At 35.8% G+C, this 12,253-nt stretch overlaps 1 protein-coding gene across 1 annotated transcript in view; it reads left to right on the top strand.

Moving 5' to 3' along the window:
- Positions 1–12,253, top strand: part of fmn2b (formin 2b) — a 35,338-nt gene that overhangs the window by 19,027 nt on the left and 4,058 nt on the right. The window contains exons 8-19 of the mRNA XM_059324725.1: positions 113–257; positions 2,137–2,224; positions 3,382–3,443; positions 4,608–4,699; positions 5,369–5,498; positions 7,324–7,470; positions 8,417–8,476; positions 9,567–9,687; positions 9,992–10,084; positions 11,477–11,528; positions 11,873–12,022; positions 12,150–12,231. Coding sequence (XP_059180708.1) covers positions 113–257; positions 2,137–2,224; positions 3,382–3,443; positions 4,608–4,699; positions 5,369–5,498; positions 7,324–7,470; positions 8,417–8,476; positions 9,567–9,687; positions 9,992–10,084; positions 11,477–11,528; positions 11,873–12,022; positions 12,150–12,231 — 1,222 coding nt within the window. The remainder of the gene's footprint in view (positions 1–112; positions 258–2,136; positions 2,225–3,381; positions 3,444–4,607; positions 4,700–5,368; positions 5,499–7,323; positions 7,471–8,416; positions 8,477–9,566; positions 9,688–9,991; positions 10,085–11,476; positions 11,529–11,872; positions 12,023–12,149; positions 12,232–12,253) is intronic.

The raw sequence follows: 12,253 nt of genomic DNA, 5'->3' as shown, positions 1-12,253 counted from the left end.
CACCACTGTATAAAGTTCATAGTTAATCCTCTATGTGTAGACTTTTTTCAATGAGTCCTGGGCATACTTTACTGCTGAAAAACATCTATAAGTGCTTTTTTGCATTTCTCAGGGAGAGTTGTTCTTCGTTGGTGTGGGAGACCATCGAGGAGCCAGACTTGGACTTTGAAGAGTTTGTACATTTGTTCTCCAAAACAGCTGTGAAGGAGAAGAAGCAGCCGCTTTCTGACACCATCACCAAGTCCAAGGCCAAACAGGTCTGTGTGTGTTTACATACTGTACATGTAGTAGGATTGTCACAGTTATAAGGGCAACAACAACAATTATAGCTTTTATAGAACACATTTCCTTTTGTATGCTTTTCTTAAAACTTTGATATGGCTTATTTCAGGTGCATCTTAATAAATTAGAAAATCATGGAAAAGTCCATTTCCAGTAGTTGAAGTCAAATAGCCCCAACCAAGTATTAAGGGTGTTTTCACTACAGCCCAATACCCAGAATGAGGTGGGTCTCACTCGCCGAAACACCCCGAATGTGAATACAAGCAGTCTGGAGCAGGCTTTTGTCTGGACTTTTTTTTGTCATGTGGAAGATCAGGGCTGTTTTTCTCCCCTGAAAAAAGCCTGGTTGCTGATTGGATAGAAGGATAAGCAGGATGTGATGTAGTACTCAGCGCTACAACAACACACACCATTTGTGTTTCCACTAGGGGTTAAAGGGGCCACCGGGAAAGTCTCAGGCCACACCCTCTCAAAAGTCTGCTCACTCTGCGTGTCTCCACTGCAAGTTAGCCCCCAGAGGGATTTAGAGACTCTGGAGGTGACGTATGGTTTTCAGCGTCGCTAAATGTGCACAACGTCAGCAGCTGAAAGCTGCATGGCTAATTATGCACACTGATCAGTGGAGACTGACTCAGTCTCCACTGATCATAAACATAGTGATTGTGAATTAACGGCATCACTAACAGCTCGTTAAGAAGAGTAAGAAGCAGTCACTGGATTTGTCTCCAGTTGCTTTCTTGAAAAATACTTGCTACGATGGTCTGAAAAGTTGCTAAATTCAACAACAAAGTGGCTAAGTTGGGAACACTGTTTCGCCGGCTTTTACAAATGGCGTGTGTCGTTGTTGTTGTGTAGAGTACTACGTCATATCCTGCTATCCTACTATCCAATCAGTAACCAGGCTGTTTTCAGGGGAGAAAAAAAGACCCTGCTCTTCCACAGGGACGAAAAAAGTCCAGACAAAAGCTGGCTTCAGACTGCTCATATTCAAATTTGTTTTGGGCGTTTTGGCAAGTGAGACCCGCCTCATTCCAGGTATTCCCCGGTAGTGGAAACAGCCCTATTTAGCAACTTTTCAGACCCCCTTAGCGACTATTTTTCAAGCCCCAGCCAAGTATTGAGTCATATAGATGGACATACTTTTCAGAGGTCAACATTTCCATATTTAACATAATTTTTAAAATTGCTCTTTTGTAATATTACATTTTTTTGAGACCCTGAATTTTAGGTCTTCATTAAATGTAAGCCATAATCATAGTTAGAAGAAATTAAATAAATTAAGACATGAAATGTTTCATTCTGTGTATAATGGATCTATATAATGTGTTATTTACACTTTTTGAATGAATTACTGACATATATAAACTTTTCTATGATATTCTAATGTATTGAGATGCACCTGTATGTGTTCTATGAACTATGCGTAATGACTCTTATTATAATTAGAGTCACAGAGTCATCACTAAATTCTACTAAATAAAAAGTTTGATGTAATATGATGGGCATCTAAGAATAAAACCCATACATACTGTTCCTACATTCATACATAGCCTATAATATTGTGTCAGTAATGCCCATAATCTTGCATGATAATTAAAAGACACTTTACTGTGCATAATGTTATGTGCAAAGTACGTAATTATACATTTGAAATGGTGATGAGCTATTGGCTAGGTTGTCATTAAATTTGCTGTGCATATTCACGAGCCTGACCTCTCCTATTGCAGAAGCTTGGACATATTCCATCCAACTGCCAACTTTTATTAGTCTGACAGCCATTTTCACCGTCACAGCATAAGCAGTGGCAGCATATTATTATAATTTGATTATAATAATTATCTGTGTGTTCTTTAGGTTGTGAAGCTACTAAACAATAAGCGCTCTCAGGCAGTAGGAATCCTCATGTCCTCCCTGCATCTCGACATGAAAGACATCCAACATGGTGAGTTTGTTGGTTTCATAATAGCTTGATATTTACAATAGGTAATACAGGGTCCTCATGAAATATCATAATGTGGAGAGGAATATACCACACAGGGTATGCTGAGGAAAAGTAATCTCATATTCAGCTGTTAAAGCTTAGTTTTGCCAAAGGAGACAATGATTCTGCTTAATTATAAGAAACATTATAACTTAGAAATGTAATTTGCATACCTACCTATATACCTGTATGAATATTTAGTGGGGGGATATTTATAATAATTTACTTGTGCAATATGTCTATAGAAATTGTGTGCAATAATTCAATTTGTCCCTTAGTTACACTGTTGTTACATATATACATGTTTGTACATATCTCTTACATCAAATTTATTTCTATATTTTCATCTTTATATTTTTATTTATTTTTCTACATATCACCATTTACTTAAGATTTAACTTGTGACTTCTGACTTGTTGCATTAGTATTGTATGTTGTTGTATATTTGGTGTGGTGCACTTTTTTACATTTTTTTAAAATTTTATTTACATAATTGCTTATTTCTATTTCTTATACAGCAGTAACTGTAATAATAATAAAAAAATAATACATTTTATTTTTTAGAGTACATTTCAGAATACTCAAAGACACTTTACAAGTCAATAACACAATTTTAAAATAGTCAAACATTTGAAATATTAGTAAGTATTTCTGATTCTGACGTAGTATTGACAAAAAAAATAAAAGTCTTGAAAGTAAAGATATTTTGTAACTGCTTTTTTGGTACATTTTTACACAACTGTTGTATATCAATCTGGTGCATGTGTGTTTTTACTGACTGTATGGCATTTTGGGGACATGCATACATAATAATATAATTACTGTAAGGAGTCATAAATGTAATGACTGCACATTTTGCAGTATTTTGGGGTTTTGAGTAAAGACTATCTGATAGGATTAAGTGGTCCTCCAAAACATGTTAATGTGTGGTTCTCATTATTATTGTGTGCCTTTTCTGGTATTTTGTTTTACATGTAATCATATAACATGTAATATAATAACATTTTAGCAGGAAGGTAGTATAAAATATATTTGTTTCTTCTGCTCTCTCTCAGTCTTTGAGTCTGATCCTTTACTCTGACTGAATAGCCTGTTCTCTCCTTCTCTCTGTCTTTAAGCCATCCTGAACTTGGACAACACAGTAGTTGACCTGGAGACCCTGCAGGCCCTATATGAAAATGTAAGCGACACAAACTCTCCACACTCCGTCTATCTTGCTTGTCTGAACATACAGTGTACAGGGGATTTGAGTAATTGTGTTAAAGTTTTCAGATATAGTTTGTACTAGTACATTTCTATAGGGCACCGCTTCAGGGGCTTACATGTGTTCTAAAAAGAAAATAGAACTATAAACATTTTTTAAACAATTTATTTATTGAAATTTTGTGGGAAGAAAAATTATAATAGTAATAATTATAATAATAAAAAAGAAAGAAAAATAGAATGGAGAGAAAAAAAATTAAAAACAATAAAGATGAGGAAAATAAAAATAAATAAATAAACAAAAATATAATAACAATAAAAAAGAAAAGAAAATTAAGTTACATAAAACAGTAATAACCCATACTCACATCCGTAGAAAGTGCAAAAAAAACTTTCAAAAATGCGCATGAAAGTTTATACGCTCACTTTGGGTGTTTTTTTTTTTGTCTTTTTCAAAAAATAGTAAATGCACTTAACAGGAGATGGAAACGCTCTTTGTGAATAAGATCTGACAAACATTTAACTCATATCTTATCAGATGTTTCCGCTCAAGACGAGCTGACATTAAAGAATAATTAGAAGTTGTCCAATTGAATCTAATTCCTGAAGACATATTTTCTCTCATGGGTGGCCAAAGTTGTCCGATTAGCTCTTTCCTCTTTTTAAAAAATGATTTCCTCTCCTACTCAATCTCTTCTTCTTCTACTGTTTTCTTTCTCACATAATCGTTTCTTCTTCTACTGTTTACTGATGGATTAGCCTACATCAACACATTACACTGCCATCTGCTGACCAAAGTACGTTTATGCAGCTTTGTTTATTTGCTCTACACCAGTTGATGAAAACGTCCCTAATTCACATTTTCTTTAAAATTTCACTTCAAAATTCAATTCAACGTTAATGGAAATATGTCTATGGAGATGATTATGAACACATAAAAATACTTTGTTGCAACTTGTATACATGATCACACTTTTCACACGTCATGATCTTTGATGTTCATCTTTACTCAGTTTTCTCAATCAAGGCGTCCCACACTGTCAGACTTTGAAAACCCCTGGTATATAATTTCTACTGTTGAATGTTGAATTGTATAAATGTGGACATAGGTGGATTCATGTCTCTTGTGTCTCTCCCTCAGAGGGCACAGCAGGAGGAGCTGGACAAGATTGAGAAGCACATCAAGTCCTCAAAAGACAAGGAGAACGCCAAACCTCTGGACAAACCTGAGCAGTGAGTTGTTGTTATTCCTTTGATGCTAGTGAGCAGAGAAAGTGAATGCTGTCATCATGTTGTAAAGAGTGAGTTGAGTGATGGTTAACCCTTTATAGGGCACTCCTGGAAATTGAAAATGTCAATCCTGAAGTGTTATTGCAGGATATTACAAGACTTTTTGCAAAATGTTTCATTTTTATATTGCAAATCGAGGTCAATTGAGTCATTATTATTATTATTATTATTATATTTATTATAGTCTCTTTCCCACAGCAACCCTAAATAGACAATAACACATCATTTGCATCCTTCACTTTATCTTTTACCTTTAAACTATTTATTATCTTTTTAGACTACTTATAACATATGCATAATGTCTGAATGTCTTTTTTTAAAGCACCTTATATATGAGAAGCACACGTAAATTTAGTTGTATACTTTTTTAATACAATGACAATAAAGGAAAGCTTGAATCTTGTGTGATTTACTGATTGGTCAGATGCCAGTGTCACTATCTGTGATGTAGAAATCCATGTATTTCTATGAGCTCATGGAGAGCGAGGAGACCTGTATAGATGTCGGCTTAAGTAAAAAATAAAAAAAAGTTACCAAATATGGTTCTTTGCCTGATAAAGGGTTAAAGACGAGTTGGATCCAAAGCAGCTGCTGTTCCCTCTTGTGTTGCAGGTTTCTTCACCAGCTCTCCCTGATCCCAAACTTCTCGGGCCGAGTCTTCTGCATCCTCTTCCAGTCCACCTTCTCTGAGTGCATGTCATCCATAACGAGGAAACTGGACACACTGCAGAAGGTTTGCAAGGTGAGTCAAACTGAGGGATTTAAACGGCCTCACATCTGATGACTGCGAAAAGAAAAACTCTGTAGAATGACTCCTGAGTAGACAGAAGTGGTTACACTACGACTCAGGCCTCTGTGGTGGGAATGCCATCTGACCTCGGCATTACTTGGATTTTAGTTGATTTGAGTTGATTTGAACTTTAACCTCCTTAGATTACAGCTGACTGAGGAGTATAATCATGAAGGAATGTGGGGACGGTAAATGGTTAGCCTAGCTTAGCATAAAGCCTGGAAGCAGGGGAACACCAGCCTGATGTCATGTGAAATGACCAAAACTTCTTAACACCGGATTCCGTGCTGGTGGTCGAACAAACGGCGGACTTTTACCCAGGAGAACAGGGTTCGTGAAAGAAAGGAAAGTAAATTACTTTTTAAGTAACTAACATTTTTTCCGTAACATACGGAGTTTACTTAACTTACGTTGTTTACTTAACTTCTGAGGCTCATGGTTTCAGAATCAAGTTTTTTACATGACTTCTGTGGCAAGGTTATAATAGCTTTGGATTTTTCATTAGTTTTATTTTTTATTTTTTTATTCAGTTAGTTTTAAATAGTTTTTAGAGTGAGTTTGCTAGTTTTAATAAGTTTTAATTTTTTGGGGAAATGCTTAGTTTTAGTTTAGTTTTTATTAGTTTTTGTGTTAGTTTTAGTTTTTTTGTAATGGGGTATTTGTTGGGTGCCAGATTAAAAAAGGTCACAATAAATGTTCCTTTATTTCCTTTGTCTTATCCATCTCAGCCCCAATACGTTTACTAAGTCATAAAACCAGATAGATATAATAGATTTCATATCAACCAAAAAGGTTTACATATGAAAAAAGTTGACAAAGATGAAAACGAAGAACATTTTCAATATAATTTTAGCTAGTTTTAGTTAGTTTTGTAACCACAAAATACAGTTTCAGTTAGTTATCTTTTTTTTTTAAACTCTCATTTTTATTTTTTTTCAGTTAACGAAAGTGTTTTTTCAATTCTAGTTTTCGTTATTTATAATAACCTTGTTCTGTGGCTCCCGTCACCCTCGTAACTACTTCACTTCCCAGCATTTCCGTACATTTATTTACTGTTTAAACAGTTTTTTATAACTCCTAACCAGGACGTTTTTTGCCCTAAACCTATGGCAGTAGTTTTGTAGCATAAATTCACAGAAACTGCAGCCTTTATTACAACTGCGAACCGTAGGCCTATGTCTATGTATAACGACGTATGTGCTATTTTAGTCTTTTTAGTCTCTGGTTAGTCTCGCTGTTTCACTCAATTACGTGAAATTATCACATCTTCTTAACACCTAATTCCGTGCTGGTAGCAGCACGTAACTACCTCTAAGACCACAAATTGTTATTTTTGCCATGCACATATTAAACAAACATACAACAGGGGAATCAGTGAGCTTTAGACGGCCTGAGCCAGGCTAGCTCGTTCAAGTCTTTATGCTAAGCTAGGCTAAGTATGTCCTCACTTCAGCTCTGTACTTAACGCAGACATGAGACTGGTATCAAACTTCTCATCTGACTCTCAAAAAGAAATGTAGAGCTGTATATTCCAAAATCAATGTTGAATCAAAAGAAAGCACCACGGTGCTCTGACTACAAATATTTTTATGTCGTGTTAAAGCGAGCAGGAATTTGTTGAGATTAGGCGTAAATGTTCCCAACAGCACTTTGTCTGCCCCTGTAGAAAACATTTCTCAAATGTCAAACTTTTTAGGATTTTTGTCAAGTTTTGTCAGTTTGTGTAATTTTTCTATTGTGTTCACATCTCTGATATGTTGATTCTCTGTCTCTGCAGGCATTGCAGGACAGTGAGACAGTGAAACAGGTTCTGGGTCTGGTCCTGGCTTTTGGTAACTTCATGAATGGGGGTAACCGAACCAGAGGCCAAGCTGATGGCTTCACCCTCGACATCCTGCCCAAACTCAAAGATGTCAAGAGCAGCGTGAGTACAGAGATGCTGAACCAAACTGCACTGAACCGTATAACAGCCATGTGGGTTTGAAGCCTCTGCACTAGTGACATTATGTTGTCGGGTTCATCCGTCTCTCCGGTCCATTGTCATGAACGTGATATTTGAGGAACATTTCAACAATATCCTTAAATTTCCAAACATTCACTTGAACTCAAGCACAAACTGATTAAATATGGTTAAAGGTCAAGGTTAAAGGTTATAGTCACTGGGAACTCAAATCCCTTTCTTGTGAATGTCATACCCCAAATATGTAATTGTAATAAAAGTAGTTTTTTTTTAATATGTAACTGTACCAATTGAGTTGCCATTTTGAAACACAGTATTCAAGTATACATGTAATTTATTGATTTGGTATTTCAATATCGAATCATATTACAATAATGCGCTTCTATGACAAATGGCTCATGCCAGTTATCAAACTAATGTGTTTTCCACACATTGATTTATTTATGAGGCCTGCCACAATATCAAAACTGGCCACAGCATATTGAGTTTAAATTACTATTATTATTATTATTTTTAATTGGTGAAATCTTTTTTTTTTTTCATCATGGAGCTGCACAAAGATCATTGATATCCACATCCCCCTGCTTTGTCTCTCTTTAAAAATAAAAGATATAATAAATCAGATTATAAATATAATAAGATGTTTCAAAGTGCTCCAGCAGCAAGACACATACTATATAACCACAATGTTTACGGTTTGATTGTAATCAGGCATGTCATACCATCCTCTCTTTCTTTCAATTAAAGGCTAAAATAATAATAACAGACAGGAAATATGGTAAACCTCAATCCAGTAACAGTAAATAAAAAAGTAAAAGTTCATACAAAATAAAAAGGCCGAAGAATATAGAACCACAGCAGTTTTCTGAAGAATGTTTCAGTAACTGATCTTTTTTTTCTCCATATGCAGGACAACATGAAAAGTCTTCTGGCTTACATTGTTGCATACTACCTCAGGCACTTCGATGAGGTAAGCTCTCAGTTCCCACACTTTCTTCCATAATGTGACCCTCTTTATAAGATAATGCTATTCTCTTATCTTTGTCCATTGCCCTATTAATATTATCATATTCAGAGCTGAGGTACAGTAAACAAACCCAATATATAAAACATATATTACACTGTAAAAAATGTCTGAAGATTTTACGGTGAAAAACCGATAAACCACGACAGTAAAAGACGTAAAAGGATAAATGGGTTAATTCAGTTTCAGTAACAATGAAACACCGTAAATGTATATATCAGCCAAAACAGTTTTGTTTTTTTGAAAAACTACACTGTAAAATACACAGTAATATGTATTTAATATAATATATATACAAGCCACCACTGTAATTTTTGCATGTTTTTAAAAAAAAAAAACTCTTTCTCACTGGTAAATGTACTAAACACCATATCTCTAACAAAAATATACTGTAATATTTAATGGTAAAATCTTTAATTTATGTAGAACGGCATTTCTTTTGATGGAAAATCTTTTTTTAATGGTAAAATATAGAATGAAATGACAATCTTTAACGTGAAATCAATATAAATGTGCTAATATAATTTCACCGTAATATTGAAAAAAGTTGCACCGTATTTATTACGGTAAAGTTCTGCCAACCGCAACTGCCGTTTTTTTTACTACAGACATTCTGTATTCAACATATACATTTTCACATCTCTGATGTTGCATCATACCACTGTAATACTTTTAATGAGTGAGAAAAATGATGTGTTTTTACTCTTAATCTGCATGCTGTTAGCATAAAGAGGAGACTTGTGGGCACCCATAGAACTCATTTTTATTCAGATACCTTGAGGTCAGAGGTCAGAGCATTTTTGCCCCCCTTCCCGACAAGACATGACATGTTTGCTAGCTATGGATTCATTGGATCTTTTAGTTTCAGTTGACAATTAAGACTTAGACACAAATCATTTTCCTTGTGAGATAGGACATTTGACTTTGGCGTATAGGTCTGCACCCTCCAAGTGTCCTACTAGTTCTTTATGTCATAACATTAACATGTGTTTGTGTGTGTGTGTGTGTGTGTGTGTGTGTGTGTGTCCATTACCAGGATGCTGGTAGAGAGACATGTGTCTACCCTCTACCTGAGCCTCACGACCTGTTTCAGTCTTCACAAATGAAGTTTGAAGATTTTCAGAAAGACTTGGTTCGACTCAGGAAGGACCTGAGAGGTAACACACACACACACACACACACACACACACACACACACACACACACATGATTGTTTCATGGATGTGTTCAATGAAGATATGTCATAATTATGTGTGTGGTATTAGGTTAAGCATGACATGTTTGTCTATACTTGGGACTTAGTTGCAGATCAGATCACATTTTATGTCAAATTAATGCAGAAAACCAGGTCATTTCAAAGGGTTCACATACTTTTTCCTGTCACTGATTATATCAAGCAGTCTTCTCGTATTTTACACTAATGTGCCCTTGTCTTGATTGTAAATTCTGTTGTTTAATCAGCATGTACATCAGAAGTGGAAAAGGTATGCAAAGTTTCAGATGAGGATAACCTGCAGCCTTTTAAAGACAAGATGGAGGACTTCCTCGCACAAGGTGACTAAAGAAACATCCTGAACCTAGAAATGTCTCACCAGTACCAACGTTATGTTCTGATGTAAGAGTGTCCTTTATGTAGCAGGGCAGAAAGTAAGGGAAGTGAGGTTGGAGGATGGAGGCCCCATCAGAATTGGAAGTAATGTTTGCTTTTTTCCCCTAACCATGATCCTGAACTAACCACAACTAAGTGTGATAGTTTGGTGATACATTAGGACAAAATCATTGATGTATGCCAAAGCTGAATGTGGCTTATCCTTATAGCCAGCAGCAATAGCCAAAGAGAGATATGTAAAACTTTATTGTTAACAGGAGACTTTCAAGGTCAATGGTAACACTTTATATTAGGTTACCCATTTTCACTATTAAATAGTAACTTATTAGCATCCCTACTTGTAGCATATTGGCTTTTTATTAGTCATTATATAACTTATTAATGCCTTATTCTGCACAACCATATTCTACAACTTCCAGGCCATTAAATAAGAGTTTTCCCTCAATTACCTCGTAATAACTGCTTATTGGTTGTAGGAAAAGCCATTTGTTGTTAATGAATCAATATGTTTTGCTCAGTATGGGCTTCATCAGGTAGTAGTACCACGAGAATAGTCATTCTCCCTTAAAAACACTTAATAAATATGGTTGTTATGTTAATAAATATGGTTGTTGCTTTTGAAAATTTTTCCGTTTTTCCCAAAAAGGATCCTAGCTTTTTCCTTTTAGGGTTAGGGTTAGGGTTATGGTTATGGTAAACGGTTATCTGCATATGTGTGTCAAACAGCTCGTAGTCCTACATAGGCCTATTTGCCATGGAATTTGCCAGTAATGGTGGAAAAAGTAACAGACCGGGGAACACAGGACCCTTTTTGGGAAAAGCAGGGAAAAATAGTCCTATGTTCCCCAGTCTCATACAAAGAGGGGAAACATAGGACCCTGGGAACATAGACACGCTCCCCAAAAATCCCAAATTCTCAATAGACCCCATAGTGATGCTAACTTCTGGTTTGGCCTACAAAAATACATAATTAAGTTTGCTCTGTATAGTAGTTGTAGTAAAATCCCAGTAGTTGTAGTTGTATGTAGTTTAAGTAATTGTAGAATATGGTCAAACAGAATATGGAACTAATAAGCACTTGGCAATAGTTAATAAAGTGCAAATATGCTACTACAATGCATGCTAATAAGTAGCAAGTTATGTAGTACCTTAAAATACAGTGTTACCAGGTCAATTATTACTCTTTGCATTATAAACTGTTTAGCCACAAAGGTTGGATATCTGTAAACTCATCCAACAGTCTAGACAATCGAGTCTATATGACAGACAAGTGCATAACCCAAGTGCGTGATGTTTCACTTTTTTATTGACCTCTTGTATTCTTCCTCCTCTCTTAGCTAAAAGTGAACTGGAGACCCTGGAAGCTCAACTCAGCAGCACTCACAAACTGTAAGACATTACGTTACAAACACCTTTCTCTGTTTTAGTTCAACTCTATCTCTGAGGGCACAGTGTTTGTACCATTGAATCCCTGTGGTCAGTACCCTTCATACTTCGTCATGTTTTATCTAACACAGGGGCATCCAAGACGGTACTTTTGATATGTTTTTGTTTTTTTTCTTCCGAACAATTAGGTTTAGTTAATTAGTTTGGATGCTGTCTAAAATGTAAATAGAGTCCCCTGATTTACTTCTTCTTTTTTGTTTTTTTGTCTATTTTTTAACATAAACATGCATACAGAAAGATGCATACAGCATTATTTCTGAAATGAACCTATGATTATATCCTGCCAGGTTCCTGGAACTCACAGTGTTCTTCTCAGTGAAGGCCAAGGCAGGAGAGAAGGAAGCATCACCCAACACTTTCTTCTGCGTCTGGCACGAGTTCTCCTCTGACTTTAAGGAACACTGGAAGAGGGAGAACAAAGTTATTCTCAAGGAGAGGTGCAGTAACCCATGAAGCTCTAGAACTTCACCTTCTTTCTTTAGTAAAAACCAAAATATAAATGAAGAAGTGGTCAATGAAATTAGTGTATTCATATTAACTGCAATCATATTGTGTGTTCTGCAGGTTAAAAGCAGCAGAAGAGTGTTTCCGACAGGCAAAGGAAAAGGGCTCCTACAGCGTCAAACCCAAACATGCCTCTGGCATCGTAAGTTCACCTTTCACCTGTT

Source organism: Centropristis striata, chromosome 21, assembly GCF_030273125.1.
Source record: "Centropristis striata isolate RG_2023a ecotype Rhode Island chromosome 21, C.striata_1.0, whole genome shotgun sequence".
NCBI classification, from domain to species: domain Eukaryota; kingdom Metazoa; phylum Chordata; class Actinopteri; order Perciformes; family Serranidae; genus Centropristis; species Centropristis striata.
Note: the sequence above shows the minus strand (reverse complement) of the source record. Positions and strands in the feature narration are given on the sequence as shown.